This window comes from Aotus nancymaae, unplaced genomic scaffold (genome assembly GCF_030222135.1).
Source record: "Aotus nancymaae isolate 86718 unplaced genomic scaffold, 86718_ANA_hifiasm-v0.15.2.pri h1tg000010l, whole genome shotgun sequence".
Taxonomy (NCBI): domain Eukaryota; kingdom Metazoa; phylum Chordata; class Mammalia; order Primates; family Aotidae; genus Aotus; species Aotus nancymaae.
The window spans coordinates 78,683,950-78,705,680 of NW_026988421.1; the positions used below are offsets into that span (position 1 = coordinate 78,683,950).

The following is a 21,731-nucleotide window of genomic DNA, read 5'->3' on the forward strand; positions in this document are numbered from 1 at the left end:
GTTTTGTTGCATGTAAAAACACCCTGTCTAGAAGAACCATTATTTCTCTAGTTCTCATCCCAGAAACTTCTGGAGTGACGCATCCATGCTGTTGGCAGAGCTTACCCATTAGCACTTTCATTAGACAAGTACCCCTTATGGAGGGGATCAATTCACTTCACTTACTATGGGCAGTAAGTTCCAAAGGATAAGACTGCATTACCTAATGTTTCAACTGTCATCAGCAGAGCCTGACCAGTAACTGCACAGTTGAGCAGAAAGAAGACACAGCGTGGTCTGCAGCAGCAAGGATCACCTGCTGCTGGGCTTCTTCTAATCTTTGTTCTGGTGTGGCCAACTGCTTCGTGCCTTGGGGCAGTACTGGTCTTGGCAATTGAGAGCTGCACTAGGGGTGGGTGATATTAAAACCTGTGGTTAAGATAATAAAATGCCAGAGGCCAGAAGCAGTGGCTCATGCCTGTAATCCCAACACTTTGGGAGGCTGAGGCAGGTGGATCACGTGAGGTCAGGAGTTCGAGACCAGCCTGCCAACATGGTGAAAACCTGTCTCTACTAAAAATACAAAAATTAGCTGGATGTAGTGGTGGGTGCCTGTAATCCCAGTTACTCGAAAGCCTGAGACAGGAGAATTGCTTGAGCCCAGGAGGCGGAGGTTGCAGTGAGCCAAGATCACACCACTGCACTCCAGCCTGGATGACAGAGCAAGACTCTATCTCAAAAAAAAAAAAAAAAAAAAAAAAAAAAATGCCAGAATACCTAATAGGAGCTGTAAGATCAACCACCTCACACTACAGACAAAGTTCAAGAGAGGTTGTGACTTACCTCAGGTCAAAATGAGTCGGCGGCGTGGCCTGGCATACTGTTCCTTTTAACACTGATGTTTTAACACATTGAGTACACAAAACTTAGTACTAAATAAATTCTGAGGAACAAGTGAACTAATAATTCCTAGCAAACAATGAGAAGTGCTAGTAACCTTGTTAACGCCAACAAGCAACTCACTACCAAGTTCAATCTGATTTTCTTTTCTTCCTTTTTTTTTTTTTTTTGAGACAGAGTCTTGCTTTGTCTGTAGTGTGCAGTGGCACAATCTCGGCTCACTGCAACCTCTCCCTCCCAGGTTCAAGCAATTCTCTTGCCTCAGTAATCTGATTTTCTTATGGAGAAGACTATATTCAACAAATTTTGAGTACCTAATACCAAAACAACACTTGATTTTCTGATAGCTGGATGACTGCTTTCTTAGGCCAGTTTGCTCTAGGATCTGAAAGTTTTTGAAAACCATATGCTGGTATATTACAGGAATAATTGCAATTATGAGCTGTAGTGTCTAGCACAGTGTTAGTGTCTTTGCCTAGTGTGGAAGCCTCCGAGTATTTTATGTAGAATGAACTGAAATCATTCTATGTAACAGGGCCTGGAATAATCAAAGTCACATTTACCCACATAGTTTCACCTTCCATATTTCTACTTACTCTATCAATTATTTTTGCTCTCCAGAAGTAAGTGAGGCAGAGATTTGAAGGGCATCGCTTTATTCCAAAGTTGATCATTATTGAGGGGGATTTTTACAGTCTTCCTTCCCTCCTCCCTCAGCTCTCTTGTTAGAGATGCTAACAAGAATTACCATGGTCCTAAGATACTGGAGGAAGTAAAAAAGGTGAAGGCCCTGCACATTTTAGTTCATGTTTGGCATGTCTTGGCCTTCACCCTGTGTTCGGCAAGGAGAAAAAGACATGAAGTTAAAATTACAGATAAATACCAGTGTATTAGTCTGTTTTCACACTGCTATGAAGAACTGCCTGAGACTGGGTAATTTATAAAGGAAAGAGGTTTAATTGACTCATAGTTCCTCATGGCCAAGGAGGAGGCCTCAGGAAACTTAGAATCATAGCAGAAGGTGAAGAGGAAGCAAGGCACCTTCACAAGGTGGCAGGAAGGAGAATGAACACAGAGGGATCTACCAAACACTTATAAAACCATCAGATCTTGTGAGAACTCACTGTCATGAGACCAGCATGGGGGAACCGCCCCCATGATCCAGTTACCCCCCACCTGGCCTCTTCCTTGACATGGGGGGATTATGGGGGTTACAATTCAAGATGGTATTTTGGGTGGGGACACAGCCAAGCCATATCATACAAGGAATGACTGATACTAAAGATACTAATTTTCTTTCCCTTGGTTGGCCAGGCTTTCGTCTCCATGACTGACCAATAGAGACCAAACAGGTTGGTTTAATCCCATTGCCCTCTAGTGCTTTCCAATGTTGGCCAAAATGTCACCTTCATTTTAAACATTCCTTCTGGGAAAAAATGACTTTCTATCAATCATACGATTAGGGAGAAGAGAAGAGGAAGCAAGAGAAAGGTTTAAAATGTTGTACAGAAGTTTCCAACCACAGGAGGAGCAAAACACCAAAGAAGTTGTAGAATACAGGGTGTGGCAAAGGGCTGGAGCCCACGGTTTGCTGTCTGAGAAGGCATGCCAAGCCAAGGTTCAGGCTTCGTAGGACCACGTCCTGCCTGGGGAGGCATTCCAGTCCTTCTCATCATGGAGAAATGGCCAAGCCCCGTGCAACTGGAGGGAGGCCACATACATTGTCTTTGCAGAAGGTTCCCAGGGAAGAGACAGACCAGCTAAATGATCTCCAGCCCATCCTTGGCCAGAGCCCCAGGCCAAGGAAAGCTGGGCAAGTCCATGATGTCTGATCAGAGCAGGGCTGGGGTTCAGGTCTTAAATATCAGGAAGCCCCCAAATACAGTGCCCGGCAGGCTTCTTTTTGTTATTGATCCCTGGGTTAACTCAAACCACACTCGCTCACCCTTCTGCAGCTCAGCCATAGCAAAGACAGTTGCTGTGCTTCCACCCCCATGCCCAGTGGTATGGACTGGAGTCCGATGGTGACCTCCAAACACCAGCTGCCCAGTGCCTGGCCCTGGGCCAAATTCAATGCTAGCTGCAAACAGGTAGACACCACGCTCAGGGGCTCGGAAGTAGCCATGTTCAGGGAAGTAGCTGCTGCCAACGTTGATGTGCGTAGTGTTGAACTTCACCGTCTGCAGGGCAGCCGTCCCTCCTGAAAAGCTGGCGTAAAAGCCCACAGGGGATCCTGAAACATAAGAGGAAAGTGCTCAGTGACTCATCTCTTACACCCTTGGATAGGAAACTAAACCCTGAGACCCGCCATCCTCACCTTACTAGTACCGGAAATGGGTCACTATTTCTAGATAACCTAGGTATTCCCAATGGCAGTGTTACCGCAAGGAGCAGAGCTAGGTGGCCAATTCGCAGTTTTCCACTAATTGAGAGGAGGGAAAATGCAAGTCTGTTGTCTCAGCTGATGTACATTTTAACAAAACGCCTTCTCTCTCTTTTTGTTTTTGAGACAGGGTCTACTCTGTCTCCCAGGCTGGAGTGCAGTGGCAGCCATGGCTCACTGCAGCCCTTTTTTTTTTTTTTCTTTTTGGTAGAGAAAGAGTCTTACTATGTTGCCCAGGCTGATCTCGAGCTCCTGGGCTCAAGTGATTCTCCTGTGTCAGCCTCCCAAAACATTGGGCTTATAGAGATGAGCCACCATGCCTGGCCACAAAGCACTATCGCATTTGATCCCTTTTCCTTCCAACTTCCTTGAAAGACAGTAACTCTGATTGGCAATAACTCTGATTGACAAAATGGGCTGAATTCTTCACTGGCTGCCCAAGGCTACATGGTTTGCAAATGGCAGGCTGGGACAGGAACACAGGTCTCTGACTCCCAGACAACCGCTACTTGCTAGGAATGTTGAGATGCTCAAGGGAGAGAAAATATCCATCCTCAAGGTAATAATGCTGCTAACACCAGGGAGGTAACTGCAGAGCCATGAAGGCTGGATCCTCCTGGATGTTGGAGACAGAACCTTGGAGAAAGAAGGAAAGAGCAGGTGGAGCCAGGGAAGAGAAGCCCCCTCAAGCTGGTCTTTTTTTTTAGTTGATAGAAGTGTCTCTTGTTGCCCAGACTGGAGTGCGTTGGTGATCATGGTTCACTGCAGCCTCAACTTCCTTGGCTCAAGTAATCCTCCCATCTTAGCCTCCTGAGTAGCTGTGACTATAGGCTTGCACTACCATGCCCGGCTAATTTTTTATTTTTTCTAGAGACAGTCTTGCTCTGTTGCTCAGGCTGGTCTCAAACTCCTGACCTCAAGCAATCCTCCCACCTCAGCCCCACAAAGTGCTGGGATTACAGGTGTGAGCCACCGTCCCTGGCCAAGCTGGTCATCTTAATGTGGTTTTTCAAAATGTTCACAGAGCCCTGAGATTACATATGGGTAAACTGAGGCCCGGAAAGAAAAAGCTTATTGCTCCAGACCACACAACTAGTAAATTACCAAGCCTCCAGGGAGCAGACCTTGAATTTCTTGACTTCTGGTTCTCTGCAGGGTGCATTTTAGCTAGCCTTAGGACAGGAACACTGAGACAGAACACCGGTGCCAGGCCCATGCATGGGCACAGAGGCAGAGGAAGCTGCCATGTGTGGAGGGTGGACAAACAGCCAGAAAGAAGCCAGCCACACTGCCTGGCCAGGATGGTTGGGCAGCTGGGGACAGGGTCATGAGACAGCATGGGAAAGGTGAGTCCTGCTTGGGTCCTGGCTGTGACACTGGCCATGGCACCGAGGTCATGTCGACCGTGGGTTTCCTCAACTTGCTCCCTCTCTAGGAGTTGAAAACAAAGTCCCCATTTCTTAAGTGATGAAACCAAGGCCTGAGAAGGAGCCATTTGCTAAGCAATTAGTGACTTGGGTCCTGGAACTAGAGCCCCAGCTCTTTGTCTCCCAATCCAGCAATAGCCTTGTGAATAAAAAAATGTTGCTTTTCTCTAGTTCTGGAAGAACTGAGTTCTAATTTTCTGAGAATTAGGGAGTTGAGAACAGCTTTCCCATTTGTGTTAAGATTTTGCCAAGTCGGCCAGGCACAGTGCTCACGCCTGTAATCCCAGCACTCTGGGAGGCTGAGGCGGGCGGATCGATCACCTGAGGTCGGGGTTCGAGACCAGCCTGACAAACGTGGAGACACCCCCATCTCTCCTGAAAATACAAAATTAGTCGGGCGTAATGGCACATGCCTGTAATCCCAGCTACTCAGGAGGCTGAGGCAGGAGAATCGCTTGAACCCGGGAGGAGGCGGAGGTTGCGGTGAGCCGAGATCGCGCCATTGCACTCCAGCCTGAGCAACAAGAGCGAAACTCCGTCTCAAAAAAAAAAAAAAAGATTGTGCCAAGTCAGAGGCTTGCGGCTGCTTCTGCAATTCCCCTAACACCCAGCAGGTAGGGCTCTCGCCAAGCCGAAGGAAGGCCGGTCCGCAGCGCCCTCTGCCGGTGCTGTGCCCTTGTTTCCAGCCGTTGCGTCTGGGCGCCTGCGCGGGGAGTTCCTCCGCAGAGGGAGACCCCACCCAGCCTTGCGCCCTACAGGCCGTAAGACGCGGGAAGGACTGTGCAAACTTAGAGTGCGCTTCCCTGCAGGGCACACATTCCTGCAAACAAATAAAGGGAAGAGTGTGTGTGTGTGTGTCTGAGACAGTCGTGTGTGTGTGTGTGTGTGTGTGTGTGTGTGTGTGTGTGTGTGTTTGAGACAGTCCTACTCTATAGCCCAGGCTGGAGTGCAGTGGAGCAATCTCGGCTCACTGCAACCTCTGCCTCCCAGGTTTAAGCGATTCTCCTGCCTCAGCCTCCTGAGTTGGGATTACAGGTGCCCGCCACAGCTGGCTAATTTTTGTTTGTTTGTTCTAGACAGAGTCTTGCTTTGTCTTGTCCAGGCTGGAGTGCAGTGGTGCAATCTCGGCTCACTGCAGCCTCCACCTCCTCCTCGACCTCCCAAAGTCCTGGGATTACATGCATGAGCCACTGTGCCTGGCCTAATTTTTGTATTTTTAGTAGAGACGGTGTCTCGCCATGTTGCCCAGGCTGATTTCAAACTGTTGGCCTCAAGTGATCCATCCACCTCAGCCTCCCAAAGTGCTGAGATTACAGGTGTAAGCCACTGCACCAGGTCCGGAAATTTGTTTTTAAGGAAAACATTTTTTTGAAATAAATGATCATTGTGGTGAACACATTCCCAAACCATCGAACAAATTCTGAAAGTCATCAGCATATTGAAGCCTTGCACCATGCACGAGAGGAAACAAGAGGGAAGTGTCAGTGTGTGTGGACACAGCCTGGCCCTGAAAATGCTGGGGAAATGGGAAAACGTTGACTGGGTTCCTACATGAGGTAAGCCTCGTGCTAGGTGTTTGGTAAATACAGCTGTCTTCATAACTTTGACGTGAGTTGGGATTCTGCCATTTTACTGAGGATGAAACAGAGAGGTGATGATAGACCCTGGGTGCCCTTTCACTGCTTTGCATTGCCTCTTGGGCCACAGGGAGGGTCAACAGTGGCAGGACTGCCTGGGATGGGACTTTGACAAGGCCTTAGACTTGCCACACAGCAGGTTACACATGGCCAAGATGGTGGCCTTGTTCTTAGCCCTGTGTCTGGGTGGGGAATGGCCCCAGCTCCAAGGCCAGCTTCTGGCAGAGTCATTTAAGACACAGAGCCTAGTTGTCCCCCTCTCAGAGCCATGCTCAGGGAGGGGATGGGAAGTTTGGTCATACATCCCTTCAGCCTCAGAGCCAGCTCCCAGGCCCAGGGACCTGCAGGGACCAGCCATGGAGGGCCTTTTGGAGGGGACGAACCAGCACCCTCAAGACAGCACTCCTCTGCCGCTCACTAGCTGTTCATGCCTCAGTTTCAGGTAAGGTGGTAGTGCTGATGAGTTTGTCACTGACCTGTTGGGATGGGTCACTGTGGTAAAGCCCAGGAAGGGGACCTAGCACAGAGCAGTGAGACGGGTTAACTGTATTTGCAGAGAGAATGGGCTCCTTTTAGGGCCCACGGCTTTCTCTGTACAGTCCACTGGGGTGTATACTGTAATAAAAGTTATATGAATGTGGTTTCTCCTGCTATCAAAATCTTATTGTACTGTACTCACCTATTTTCTGATCATGGTTGATGCAAGAAACTGAAATTGAGGCTGGGCACAGTGGCTCATGCCTATAATCCTAACACTCTGGGAGGCTGAGATGGGCAGACTGCCTGAGCCCAGGAGTTTGAGACCAGTCTGGGCAACATAGCAAGACTCCATCTCTACAAGAAGTACAAAAATTAGCTGGGCATGATGACATGTACCTGTAGTCACAGCTACTCTGGAGGCTGAAGAGGGAGGATCAGCTGAGCCCAGGGAGGTCGAGGCTACAGTGAGCTGTGATCCCACCACTGTACTCCAGCCTGGATGACAAAGTGAGACCCATCTCCCAAAAAAAGAAAAAAAAAACCTAAATCATGGAATATGAAACAGTGGCTAAGTGGGGCTGCCCGTGGCAAGCGGCCACAATCTCTATCCACATTCTCCTTGCATACAGTGGCTTGGCACATGGGGATGAAGTGGGTGCAGTGAAGAGCTGAGATGGGGGGACCTGAGGGCTGCCCCGGCAGGGCGGGAACACTCCCTTCTCTGCAGCAGGAGCATTGGCTCTGCCTGCTCGTGGGCTCTGGCACTAGCAGGTGGTTCTTGTGACTTCTTCTGCCTCCCCACATGCCAGGTAGCTTGTGAGGCCCACAGCTCTGAAAAACAGCTGGGCCAAGGGGAGGGTGGACCCCGAGTAGGGATGACTGACGGCCATCCTGTTCTCTTTCGTCCTGGCCCCCTTGGAGGCAGAAGAGCTGCTGGCAGCCCACCCTGGCCTCCTAGACTCGCCAGTCAGTCTCCTGGGCACTGGAACTCACCTGCCTCCCAGAGCGCCGTGCCCAAGGCACCTGGCACAGGCCCTGTGATGCGCGCGTCCACCAAAGGCTCCGCTTCCTTCTTGTCTCTCTTCCGGAGAGCTTCCAGACCTTTCTGCTGCTTCTTTTCTTTCCTGCTCAGCATGGTCTGCAGCTTCCCCAGGTCCAGGCTGACATTAGCTGCCACGAGCCCTTGGAAGTTCCCAAAGAGGCCGTGGAAGAGCTGCTGGTGCTGCTCCAAGCTGCGCTGGGTGGCAGAGAGTGCGCTGTGGAGGCTGTCGAGGGAGGCGTTGAAGGAGACGGCCCCGGCCTCGGCCTTGGCCTCGCAGCACCCCCAGACACGCTTGACTTCATGGCTCAGGCTATGGAGCTCCCAAGCCAGGCCGGCCAGGGTGGTGGTGGCAGCCTCCTCGCGGCCCACGTCGTGGCTGGGCTCCAGGCGCTCTGCCAGCCGTGGGAGCTCCGAGGCCTGCTCCGAGGCCTGCTCCAGGGCCGCCACCCGGGCGGCCAGCACGTCCCAGCCAAGCGCCTGCTCCTGCAGCCCGACGGCGGCGTCCTGTAGGGCCACGCGGATCTGCTCGTAGCTCAGGGGCAGTGGCCCCGGGGCCTCCTCAGACATCTCCTCCATCACTTCCTCCCCGAAGAGCGCGGCCAGCACCGCCTCGTGCCGCAGCGCGTCCTCCAGCAGGGCGGCGAAGGCGCTGTGTAGCTGGCGCACCTCGTGGCGGGTCTCGGCCGCGGCCGCTTTCAGGGTGCCCACCTCGTCGTCCAGCACCTGCACCTGGCTCCGGAGCCGTGCCGTGGCCGCCCGCACCCGCTCGCCCTCCGCTTTGTGCATGCCCACAGCAAGTGACACAGCGTCCACGGCGCTCTGCAGGGCCTGCAGGGAGGGGCCGTCCAGCTGGCGCCGCTCATCCAGGCTCACCTGGGTCTCCTCCAGGGCGCGCGTGGCGCCCCTCTGGTCCTCCCGGATGACGTCCAGGTCCAAGTAGAGCTTCTGGCAGTTGCAGTCCTTCACATACTTGATGAGGTCGGCGTGGCCACCCTGCAGGTGCTGCAGCGTGAGGTTGAGCTCCAGGAGCTGCCGCTCTACCTCCTCCTTGTTCTCCTCCATGATCAGAGACTTCTCCATCAGGATCACCCGCAGCTCACGGAGTGCCGTGTGGTTCACCTGCAGCTCCTCCACCTGCCGCTCCACCTTGTTGATCTGATCAAAGGTCTCGTCCGATTCGGAGTACAGTTCCTTGATCTCATCCCCGTGCTGGGTCAGGGTGGCCCTCATGTCCTCCAGGGTGTTCTGCAACTCCTTCTCCCTGAGGGCCGTGGTCATGTGTAGCTCTGAGAGGTTCCTCTGCAGCTGGCCCAGCCTGGCCTGCAGGCTCTCCGGCTCAGGCTTTGCCCCAGCCCAGGGCATTGCCACCACCAGGCTGCCATTGGTCCCTCGGGCCTCCTGAGCCTTGTGCAGCCTCTTCAATTTGGTGTCCACATCGGCCTGGAGCTCTGAGACCGAGCGGTGCAGGGTAAGGTGCTGGGCGTGCAGGCGGTCCTCCATGTCCTGCTGCAGCTGACCGACTCTCTGAGCATTCTCCTGGACTTTGGCCTCAAATTTGGCACCAAGCTCCTGGAAGTCAGCCCTGACCATGGCACTGTCCTGGACTCTCGAGATGGCCTGGCGGTTGGCCTCCACATCAAGAGACAGGTTTCTTATGGCCTGGGCAAGGCTGTGCAGACTTTCATTAAAGCTCCTCCAGATGGGGCTGAAATGCACTTGTAGGAAGGTGTCCATATGGGGTAGCAGCACCTGCTCCAAGGATCTATCAGGAAACTCTGTAACAGAACAGACATGCGGTGTGACACAAGCCCTGCAGGAGCAGACACTCCTCCCAGGCTGGGACCAGCGAGGTCCTCCCCGACTCCCCTCAATGTGACCAGGCTCTTCCTTAGCCCCTAAAGCCTGCCACTAACCGTGCTCTGTTTGATTTGCTTCCATCGTTGCAGCTGTGAGGTTACCAGGCAGGGCCTTCCACAGGCCTGGCAGGCTGTCTGCCACCTGGTGCACATCATTCTGGAGCTCTCCCAGCAGGCGTTCCTGCTGTTCCTGTTGCACCTCAACCTCACTGATCACTGCAGCCAGGTGGCCTGAATACACAGCAGACATAAATGTCAAGGGCTAACTCACCAGGCTTGGGAAGACCATGAGGTTCAGAGGAGAGTTGAGGGCTGAGAGCAGGGAAGGTAGCTGCTGATGTCCTCTGAGCAGGGGCTTAGAAGCCTTAAACCCCTGGAGGGCAAATGCATAGCAAGTGAGCCCTCACTCTGCCTCCTACACCCACAGCAGACATGATTAATCAATAATGGCACACTCCCCTTTTTAGCACACGCACATGGCCTTACAACATCATTCATGGCAGCCCTTGTCAATAAATACTTCACCACATGATGAAACTCATTTGCTTTCTCAATCTTGGCCCCAACCTCGAAGGGCCCTGCTGCAAATGGTGTCTCTTAGTGGGTTTCCTGTGCTGACTCCAAGACCAAGGACAGCATGACTTCCTGGCCCTGGTTAGGGCTGTGGGGAAGGGTGAGAAAGCTTTTTCTAGGCACAGGGCTTGTGTGGTTCAGGGGTGCAAGGAAAGTGCCAGATGAACCAGTCCTTCCCAGAAGATGGGGTGAAGGAAAAGGGTGTGTGTGCTCAGCCAGTAGGCAGCTGGGGCCCTGTGAGCCTGGCCTTCAAGGTGGGAGGTGGTGCAAGCCACAGAGGAGGCCTTGCTGATTCTGGAGGCAAGGTTTCCCTGAAATGGCGCTGCCCAATCACAGGAGAAAGGGCCAGCTGGTGACGTGGGCTCCACCAGGCTGCCTGTCCCTTCTGATAAGGAACACACCAGGTTCGAAGCTGATTGGTCCATCCCCAGGTTCCTGGTGGCCGTCTCCAGGATCTGCAGGCTCAGGGATTGCCATGGAATCTGCAAAGAAAGCATTAGATATTGACCCAGCAGTCAGAGGAGCTGCTTGACCTTGGGAATCAGTGGTTCAAGTGGGGAGGGTGCCGTAGGGAGCCCTACCGTGGTGCTCACAGTTGGGGCCTGTGTAGCCAGGGCAGCACCTCCAGGCCAAGGAGGTCAACACCTTCTGCTTGACGTGGTACACTGGCTTGTGGGCCATGCGGTACCTGGAGGAGAAAGGCTGGCTCAGTGACTCCAGGGAGGGCCCGCTCGGCCTGGGCAAATGGCCCGCTCCCCACTACTCACATGACTTTGATTCTCTGGCAGTCTGGAGCCCCCTGCGGACACGGCTGCTGTGAGTGGATGAGAAATTTCTCTGTTTTGCAAACAGCTAGTAAGGTGACCAGCTTGGACATTGGGTAGGGGCACCAGTTTCTGGAAAACAAGGCAGAGGAGAGAGCAGCTGAGCCACATCCAGGCTAACAGGGGGTGCTGGTATAGAGCTATGGGTCCCTGCCTCCTGCCTGAGCAGTGCTGCGATTCTGGACTCCACTATCCTGAGGAGACAGCCCTCTGCATTATTCATCCCTGGGCTCCAGAGCAAATGTTTCACAATCCCTGCCTGCAAAGAGGGCACCTGCTCCACCACCTTCGCGAAGCCTCCCCTAACCAGCACAGAGAGAAACCCGCCAGAATCTAGAACTGTGAAAAGCAGCTCCGGGGTGATGACCGTTTTAGCCAACAAAACTAACAGCCAGAGTGTGAGGAAAACACCGTGTGTGTTGCAGCTGTCTGAATGGATTCCTGTTGACAAGGTCAGCCGCAGAGTCAGAAAGGCTATTTCTGTTTTTCCTGGTACCAGGGAGGCTGCAGGGTACAGCTGAGGCTGGAGAGTCCTAGGTTCGAATCCCTCACACTTTCTGGCTGTATGACCCCATGATGCACTTCTGTTTCCCCATCTATACAACGGCAATCATAATGCCCTCCTCTGAGTGGGCAGAGGAGCACCAGGTGCCTGGCTTCTCACAAGTGTTCTGTGAACACGGCTCCGCTGCCCCATTCCAGCTGCCCTGGCAGCCTGCCCAGCTGCTACTCATGTGAGGGACCAGCTCCCTGGCCATGCCCATTAGGACCATTCTAGAAAGGGGCTTTCAAATAGTTGTCCTAGGGGAAGGTAAGCAGCTGGGCAGAGCAGCGTCCTCTCTGGGAGTGGTCACCTCATCAAGGTCACGCAGGGTGGCAGGGGGTCACACGCAGCATCCTGCACACCTGAGAGGTAGCCCCTCCATCCTGGCCCTTCACCAGCATGTCCTCTGGTGTCCCAGGAGTGGGAGACGCTCATGCTGATGGAGCCCCAGTTCACTGACCCGGTGGCTGACTCCATAGAGTCAGTGGCAGTAGGTCAGAGAGCCCTTCCCCAGGCAGCCAGCTCCCAGGACAGAGCTTGTCAGAGTTGCAAGTGACAATGATCTCTGTGGCACAGTGCAGCTCGGCACCTCTTGGGTGCCAGGTGCGGGGCTTGAGCTCAGGGTACGGATGTGGAGGTGCAGACTTTCCCTTCAGGGTCCCCAGGGAGAGCAGGCACTCTCAGAATGGGTGAGGGGTGCTAGGATCTGCAGAGACTTTCAGGAGAAGGAGCTAATGGGCTGCGTCTTCAAGCCAGAAAGTCGGATGAGGCACCTGATGTGATGGGGGTGCGTGGGGGTGAGGAAGGGGCTGCAGAGGGAGGCTGAGGTGAAGGGAGAAGGCAGACCTCAGCAGAGAGCTGGCCCGTGTCCTGAGGGCATGGGAAGTCGTGGAGGGGTTACAGCAGGGAAGTGGCGTGAAACCCTGGTTCCTGGGTGCAGAGAGGATGGGAGGGCAGGATGTTGGCAGCTGTGTCCAGGGGTGGGGGGAGATGATGGCAGCTCAGACTGAGCGATGGTGGATGTGGGAGAAGTGGCCACATCTGTGAGCTATTAGAAAGCAGCGTTCAGAGGCCTTGGTGATGAAATGGCTATCTGGAGCCAGTTTTTGTCCTGGGGCCGTCGGGCACTGTCACACAGGAAAGGCAGGGGCAGGGGACTGAGGGGATTTGAGTGATCATATTTTGAGTGCTGAGCCCCCAGCCTGCTTTACCCTCTCAGTAGCAGACTGGAAAAGCTTCTCAGGAAAATGAGCCAGCGGAGAGGCAAAGACCCAAAGTTGCTGTCACCAGGGGTTCTCCCATAGAAACTGCCAACCAGAAAATCTTAGGCCAGACAAAACACATCAGAAAGGGGTATCCATACACCCCAGCTTCCAGTCAACTTCTCAGTCTTTTTCCTCTTAAGTGAGCAGACATCCAAGAGAGAAACATTCTGTTCCAAAAAAGGGCCAGGCACAGTGGCGCACACCTGTAATCCCAGCACTTTGGGAGGCTGAGGTGGGAGGATCCTTCGAGCCCGGGAGTTTGAGACCAGCCTGCACAACATAGTGAGAACTCATCTCTACAAAAAATTAGCCAGGTGTGGCGGCATGTGCCTGTAGTCCCAGCTATTCAGGAGCATGAGGCGGGAGGATTGCTTGAGCCCAGGAGTTTGAGGCTGCAGTGAGCCATGATTATGCCACTGCACTTCAGCCTGGGTGCAGAGCAAGATTCTATCTCCAAAAAAAAAAAAAAAAAAAAAAAAAGATCAAACTGGACAAACAGAAAAATGTCAACTTGGACCAAAACCATGACTGTGTAAGAAGTCAAACACTTGCACTAAAATTTCCAGATTGATAAGAGAAATTACTGCTCCCAAGAAACAAGAACAGAAAGCTATGAAAAAAAAAAAAGTGAAGGGGGATGGGAGAGAAAGGGTGAGCATTCAGAGAACAAAAAAGTACTCTTGGAAATTAAAAGCATAACAATAGAAATGAAAATAAATTTAATGGAAATGTTAGAGGGTAAAGTTAAAGAAATTTCCCTAAAAGAGCAAACGGAGAGATGAAAACTTGGAGAGAGAAAAGAAAAATAGAGAACCAGTCTTGCAAATGTAACATCCAAATGATAGAAATTTCAGAAAGAACAGAGGGAGAAAATCATCAATGAAAAAAATCAGGTCCGGCATGGTGGCTCATGCCTGTAGTCCCAGCATTTTGGGAGATTGAGGCAGGAGGATCACTTGAGCTCAGGAGTTCGAGACCAGCCTGAGCAACATGGCAAGATTCCAATCTCTACAAAAAATTCAAAAATTAGCCAAGTGTGGTGGTGTGCACCAGCTATTCAGACACCTGAGGTGGAAGGATCCCTTGAGGCGGGAGACTGAGGCTGGAGTGAGCTACGATCATGTCACTGCACTCCATCCAGCCTGAGCAAAAGAGTGAGACCTTGTCTCAACAACAAACAAAAAACACATTCCGGAAGTGAAGAATTTCAATTTCTAGTTTCAAAGCACCACCAATTACCTGCAATATGATGAAAATACACTTACATCAAAACATGTCACCATGAAATTTTAGACCTCTGGGAACAAAGATAGTTTCTACATGCTTCCAGAGAGGAAAATCAAGACAAACACAAGCATACAAATCAGTAATTGGAATGGCTTTGAACCTCTCAACGGCAATACTGGAAACTGGGACACAGTGAGAACTGCATTCAAAATACTGAAGAAGAGTAATTTACAACCCAGAATCCTATATCCAGCCTAACTATGAATCAGTATGGGGAGTGAGAATAAAGACATTTTCAAACAACCCAGGTTCCAGAACATTTACCTCCCATGTATCCCTCATCAGGAGACCATCGGATGAGCAGTGGCTTGAAATATTGCCTGCACATCAACACTATTATGCAAGCCGGGTGTGGTGGCTTGCATCTGTAATCCCAGCTACTCAAGAGGTTGAGGTGGGAGGACTGCTTGAGGTCTGGAGTTCAAGATCAGCCTGGACAACACAGTGAGACCCCATCTCAAAAAAAATCCACAAAAAACCCAAAAACAAAACCATTGTTTGGCACTTTCAAAATAATAGTCTTTGGGCTGGGTGTGGTGGCTTACACCTGTAATTTCAGCACTTTGGGAGGCCAAGGCAGGAAGATGATTTGAGGTCAGGAGTTCCAGACCAGCCTGGCCAACATGGCAAAATCTGTCTTAACTAAAAATAGAAAAATTAGCCGGGCATGGTGGTGCACACCTGTAATCCCAGCTACTCGGGAGGCTGAAGTGGGAGAATGGCTTGAACCCAGACGGCGGAGGTTGCAGTCAGCCGAGATCATACCATCGTACTCCAGCCGGGGCAACAAGAGTGAAACTCCGTCTCAAAAAAAAAAAATAGATAAAGCTACCTCCCAGGAAGTAGCAATGCAAGCATGTTCTTTAGTGACACAGAGGTAAACATGAGAGAATCACCTGCAAAGTTGAAAGTCATTGCCTTTGGTGACCAGAGGGAGCTGGAGTTTCTGACTGTCTCAACAAGCCTTATAGAACCAGTTGACTCTTAATCAGGAGATCAGCAAACTTTTTCTCTAAAGGGACAGATAGTAAACATTTGACACAAGACCAGCTATGTAATTGGCAAGGCCCAGTGCAAAATGAATATGTGGGTCCTCTTGTTCAAAAAGTATGAAGAATTTCCAGATGGTGACACCCAGAGTGGGCCCTTCAGAATGCAGGCCCTTGTGTGTGACTGCGCAGGTCACATGCCCCTGATGCTGGCCATGGTTTCAGGCTTTCCAGGCTACATGGACTCTGTCCCATCTACTCAACCCTGCCTTTGTACCACAAAAGCAGTCACTGACAATAGGTAAATGAACCAGTGTGGCTGTGCTCCAATAAAACTTTGTTAGCAAAAACCGGTGGTGGGTTGGACTTGGCCCACTGTCCATAGTTTTCTGACCTCTGCCTATGAGTTTGTATAACTAATAAACTAATAAAAATAAATAAAATCATTTTCATCAGGAAGAGAAAATGCAGATGAATAATCAACAACGTTTTGGAACCCCAGGCACAGTGACTCATGTCTGTAATCCCAGCACTTTGGGAGGCCGAGGCGAGTGGATCACTTGAGTCCAGGAGTTTGAGACCAGCCTGGGCAACATGGCGCAACCCTGTCTCTACAAAAAATACAAAAATGGGCTGGGCGTGGTGGCTCAAGCCTGTAATCCCAGCACTTTGGGAGGCCGAGGTGGGTGGATCACGAGGTCAAGAGATCGAGACCATCCTGGTCAACATGGTGAAACCCCGTCTCTACTAATACAAAAAATTAGCTGGGCATGGTGGCGCATGCCTGTAATCCCAGCTACTCAGGAGGCTGAGGCAGGAGAATTGCCTGAACCCAGGAGGCGGAGGTTGCAGTGAGCCGAGATCGCGCCATTGCACTCCAGCCTGGGTAACAAGAGAAACTCCGTCTCAAAAAAAAAAAAAAAAAAAAAAAAATACAAAAATTAGTTGGGCATGGTGGTGCGTACCTCTAATCTCAGCTACTTGGGAGGCTGAGGTTGGATGCTTGAGCCAAGGAGGTGGAGGTCGCAGTGAGCTGACATTGCACACTGCACTCCATCCTGAGCAATGAAGCAAGACTCTGTCTCAAAATTTAAAAAAGGACAATTTTAAAAGACAGCAATGAGTAGGGAGTTTCTCTTACAGCTATCAAGACTCCAAAGCTAAGGAATGAAAATGATGGAGCATTGGGTCAGGATTTGATATGCCAGCCAGTGGGAACAGAGACCAGGAAGGGGGCAGTGAATCTCCAAGGGATCAGTAAACAGTAAAAAGGGATGAAAGGAAGGGAGGAATGCTCACTCAACACTGAAATAGAGGGCTGGGAAGGCACTGGCCCGGAGCTCAGGAGCTGCAGGTGAGATGCTTGCCGGCACAGACATCTGCCTGGCCCCCATGGAAAGTCCTCGTACATGGGCTCAGCCCAAAGGAAAAATCTCTCTTAGACCAGTGGTTCTCAGCAGGAGAGGGGACACACTGTTATAATGAACCCCAAGTTTCTCTTCAAAGAATCAGTATGTCAGTATGTTCAGCTCTCTTATTCTTTCTCTATTTTAAAGTTTAACGTCCTTATAATTTCAGTAAACAACCTTCCCCACCAGTTCTAATCAGTAGTTCACATCTGTTCCCCAAGCCCCTGGCTTCATCCTGACTCATCCGTCACCTGCTCCAGTCACCTGTTCCGGTTACCTTCTTTGACCTAGGTTACCCCTGGCTACCTGCTCTGACCCACCTGTAACCATCCTTCCTGCCAAGACACCCACCCTGCCTCTCCAGCTCGGACCCCTGCTCTCTTTAAAATAGCCAATCAGGATTAGTTTAGCTTGTGCAGTCTAACCCTAGCCAATAGGGGAGTGACACAGCAGTAGAGATGACCCCCGTCAGGCATAAATACCCCTTCCGCCCTTGTCCACGTGTGCCCCACCATTGCTCCATCCGTTAGCCACACCCTTCTATAGAAGTAAATTGCCTTGCTGAGAGGATTTATCTTTGAGTGCTATTTCTTTTGCAGCATCAAAATTTAACTTATAATAGCACCCCAAGTGCATTGTCACATCTGGGTGGTGGGTGCTACCCATGACTGGGTGTCTCACAGATGAGGACCAAAGATGCTGCCAAATACCCTACAAAGCATAGGACATTGCACCCCACAACAAGTTAATTATCTAGTCCAAAATGTCAGTAGTGCCAAGGGTGAGAAACTCTCTAAACAAAATTCCATTCCTTGCAAACCTCTGACCTACTGCATAGGGCCTGGAAGGCCTTTGCCTCAGGCACGCCTGGCCTGGTCCAGCCTGCCAGGAGTTACCGGGACTTTCCACCTCAAGCTCCTGGAAGTGGAAACTATGCCGCCCACCCTTCCTGCCCAGGAACTTTCTCCACTGACCTGCCCAGACCCTGGGATTCGGTGCCACTGTTCTCTCTGCCCACGCTCCCCACCCTGGGCAGGCCCTCCCTTGGCACAGGACAGGCTGCCGGCCCCGAACCCTGGGAACATTCCTGACCTTTGCTTTGGTTTCCTCCAGCTCTTGGCAGCTTCTTGCTGGCCTTCGATGCCTGTGACCCTGGGCCAACTCGCTGAGGCATCCATTGTTCCCTCTGCCCCTCTGTGTCAGGCTGGCTCCATCTTTGTGCCCTCCCTTGGGGAGCCCTGCTGGGTGCCCTCATCTCCCATTGGGCTATTGAGGGGCAGGTGCCAGCTCAGAGTGAACGTGGGGCTCTTCTGGCCTGCTTTGGGCCTGCCCTTGGTCTGCTGTGGCCCCAACCTGCGGTCCCACCCAGATGGGAGGGAATGTGGACTCCTTTGGAGCTTTAAATGGAAGCGGGGCGGCCTGTGCTCTCCTCTCCTCCTCCCTGAACGAACCCACAGTGACCTTGAGCAAGGCCCTTCCCCCGTCTCTCTCGGAAATTCAAAGAAGCTGTGCCTCTGCGGCACTCAGGCACTCAGAACGGGTGTGGTGGGAAGGCAGAGGGAGCCTGTGTGTGGGGGAGGGTGCACCATTATGCAGATTGTGTGGGGTGCCTTCCCCTCCCCAGCCAGGAAACGCCCTCCCAGGGGACCTCAAGTCTTCCTTGGGAAGAAAGGCGTGTTCTCCGCAGCCTCACTTTCCAAGGCCCTGAAGCCAGCCATTAACCTGACCATTCCAGGGGAGAAACTCACAGGGTTTTGTCCTTGAGTCAGAAACGGGCCTTGACAGAGAAGCCTGAGGCTCTCTCCGCTGCCAGCCCAGAGCTGAGAATCCCTCAGCGTGGTTCTGGAAGCTTCAGCTCTGGCCAGCGGGGGCTCTTCCCTGTTCAGGCCAAGGTCTCTGTGCCTGGGTGGGGGAAAAAGGGGGCAGGAACAGGTGCAAGAGATGCATCGTGGCCCAGAGAAGGCAGCCTGTGCTGTGCCCTGCTCCTGTGTGACCTCCAGCCATATGCTGGACTCCGAGCCACAAGCTCCCAGCTGGGAAAATCCCAATGCTCCTTGCATGAGGGTCAGGAAAATCCTGTGGCCAGTGACTGGGGCCAGCCAACCTGCTGGCAGCAGCGTCCCCTACGTGGCCAGAGGGACAGGATAGAGAATGCCTGGGTGGGCCCCGGCTCTCACCTGTTACTTAGGAGCTCTGTAGCCCTGGGGGGCATCCCCACCCCTCTGAGCTGTCACAGCAATGGGACAGGTGGGACACCTTGCCTGGGGCTTAGCACCATCCCTACCAGACTGAGTTCCACTGGGACAGCAAATCCTGGGTCTGAGGCACCCACATTCTAGACACCCCAAGCCAGGACATGGAAAGAGCCTCTTCCTCCTGGAGTCCTACTGCTCAGGCTGCTGGCTCCATGGACTGGGTCCCTTGGGGTCCCTGGCGACTTAGGAAGCAGTTAACCCCTTCCCTCCTCCGCTGCAGGGAAGTCTGAGGACCTAGTGGTTCTATTCAAGCTTCTCCTTGCTAAGGGTCTTACTGGGACCTGCATCCAGGGCCCGCCCTAGCTTTGGGGCTCTGGAAACAAATGTGAACAGCAAATGCCGAGCGGAATGCCTGGCTCAGGCTTCCGAACCTCCTCCTGACGGTGTGGGTGTCACCACCCCTGCTACTGGAACCCAATCTGCCTCCCCTTCCCCTGCTGCTGGGATGGCAGCTGGAGCATGCTTCCGCCTCCCGGGTCACAGGAGCACTGGAAGCAATCAGCCCAGGAAGCTGCAGCATTTCCTTCCTTTCTCACCAGCCCATCCGGGCTTGGTGAAAGAGAAGGGGCTTGCCCTGTGAAGACCGCAGCTTCTGGATGCGGGAGGGAGACCCCTGCAGGCAGGGGGCTTTCAGGCTTGGGACACCTGGGCATTCCTGGGCCAGGTCCATGCACCCTCCCACTCTGAGACCCCCAGGGAATGACTGAGGGGCCCCTGCAGGGCTGCCCGTCAGCAGTTCCCAGACCCTCTCCTTGGGGCTAAGGGAGCAATGTCCCTCCCTACAACCAAGGGGATGGGGAGGAAGAGGAGCAGCTCCCTCCTCCCCCCTGTCCACTGGGTCCCCTCATCCTCCCTTTCATCAACATGAGGAAGGTGGCCTGAGACTCAGCCGTGGAGCTTCCTTGGTCCTGAAATCAGAGCAGAGTGGCTGGATCTCCCCCACCAAGAATCACCTGCGCTTCCAAGCCCTGAGCAGAGCTGGGGGCAGGAGGGAACACGGTTTCTCCATGGCCAACTGCTCAGCTACTGCTCCCCATGCCACTGCCACCAGCCCCTCCATCACTAAGGTGCCTCTTGCGCCTCCCTGGTCAAATCCACTTTCAGGAAAGTGCCTGACAAACCTGCAACTCAGAAGCCAAATGAGACCCATCGCAGGCAGGTCTGCTGTGATGGTGGCCCTCACACCCCAAATAGAAGGGTAAGTCAGCCCCTCTCACTCCCTAAATCCATGTAGCTGCCCTTAGCCAAACAGGTCTGGGGGCAGGAGGCTGGGGGTAGGAGCACCTGGGGGTCGGGGCTGGCTCCGAGTGCTGCAGAGTCGAGTGTGAGCTCTGGAGTCAGACTCAGATCCCGCTCCTTAGCTGTGTGACCTTGGGAGAGCCGCTCAGCCTCTCTGAGCCTCAGGCTCCTCCTTTGTAAGTGGAGCTGTTGGAAGGATGAACTGAGATACACAGGGCAAGGTGCCTGGCCCGTAAACAGTACCTGCTGCTCTGACTGAGTGGCAGCTGGAGATGAGGGGGACTTACAGGCCCAGCGCCTTATCAGCAGGAGGGGCCCTAGTCCTGTACAAAGAGAATGCTGGAAAGCTGTCCTGGGTCCAGTTGCAAGACCATCCTGCCTACTTATGGGGGATGCTGAGGCAGAGCTCCCTGGATTGTGCTCTGGAGAGCAGGGGGCCCTCTCTGCTCACTGTTGGCGGTTGGAGCCAAGTCCTCAGGGAACTCAGATCAAAATCTGAGGGCAGCCTTGCTGGGTCTCAGCTTTCAGAATTGATTTCTTTCGAAGAACAGGAGTCATGGCCAGGCCAACTGGAAGCGGCTGCAGCCAGAGTCCCCCAGGGCCCCATGATGGGTGATTGATGGTAGGAGCTGTGCCTCCGGGCCAGCCCCGCAAGCCCCATTCCCCGCCATGACTCAGACAAGGAACTCCCTGCCATTCTTGGGTGGACTCTGAAGCACCCAGTTCAGGCTCCTTGTTCAGCCTCATGGCTGGCTCAGCATATAGATGCTATTAGCCCATTTCACAGATGGGACATGAGGTCCAGAGAGGTCCTACTCTGTCTGAGCTGGGATCAGATCCTACCCCATGACCTCTGCCAAGGTCTAGGCCCTCTTACCGTCCAATGGGGTCCCTGCCGGTGTCCTCAGCCTCTGCCCTCCAGACCCCAGGTAGCCTGGAGCTCTGCAGATCAGAGAGCCTAGTACTGGGAGCCTGGGCCCATGCCCCCAGCAGCCCCCAGCCCAGGGGTCCCCCAAGGCTGAACAGCAAGCTCAGGATCATCTCGGTGGTGGGGCAGGCTCAGTTCATGCTCAGCCTTGGCAAGTGGCTCCAGAAACTGCTAGTGACGTTGTCTTCGAGTTAAATCTCAGGAGGAAAAGAAAATACCAGGACAACAAAGAGAGGAAGTGGCGTGGGCCGGCCCACCCGATGGGTCTCGTCCGGCCCCCTGACCACCCCGGCTGGCCCTACAGGGGCCGCCAACCACACAAGCCAGTTCCTATCCCTGAGGACTTGGCTCAGGGACTCTGGGGATGTGGTAGATACAGGGGGTGGCCCCCCCAAATGCAACCTTATGGGACCTGCTCCCTGGGAGCCAGGAAAAGAGCGTGGACTTTGAGGTGGGGCTGCAGGAAGTGGTCAGGTCCGTCTCAAGGGACCTGCTGCCCATCCACGCTGCTGGCCAGGAAGTGAGGGGCACTCCATGCCTCCTCAGCACCTTCAGCACTGGGCTGTGGGGGCCAGTAGGGGGTGGAGGCTCAGAGAACAGAAGGGGCTATTCTGGGGTCACACAGCATGCGGGCAGAGATCAGGGCATGGGGAAGCCCTTTGTTTCCCCACCCCCACCCCCTTGCATCTCAGCTTCTCCAACTGGTTTCATGGG

General features: G+C 53.0%; 1 protein-coding gene across 4 annotated transcripts; it reads right to left on the reverse strand.

The window, feature by feature from the left end:
• Positions 1 to 1,518: 1,518 nt before the first annotated feature.
• Positions 1,519 to 21,238, reverse strand: MMRN2 (multimerin 2). 4 transcript variants are annotated; one of them, XM_012472626.3, is made up of 7 exons: positions 20,967 to 21,238; positions 11,045 to 11,173; positions 10,859 to 10,965; positions 10,679 to 10,759; positions 9,762 to 9,935; positions 7,800 to 9,623; positions 1,519 to 3,112 (listed from the first exon to the last, which is right to left on the reverse strand). In XM_012472626.3, exons 1-7 carry the CDS (start codon positions 21,128 to 21,130, stop codon positions 2,730 to 2,732), a joined length of 2,862 nt encoding a protein of 953 aa, XP_012328049.2. In that variant the 5' UTR covers positions 21,131 to 21,238; the 3' UTR covers positions 1,519 to 2,729. The 4 variants fall into 4 exon arrangements, with proteins under 4 accessions (XP_012328049.2, XP_012328051.2, XP_012328050.2 ...); XM_012472628.3 differs by lacking the exon at positions 20,967 to 21,238 and adding an exon at positions 18,344 to 18,656; XM_012472627.3 differs by lacking the exon at positions 20,967 to 21,238 and adding an exon at positions 17,688 to 18,261.
• Positions 21,239 to 21,731: the final 493 nt, after the last annotated feature.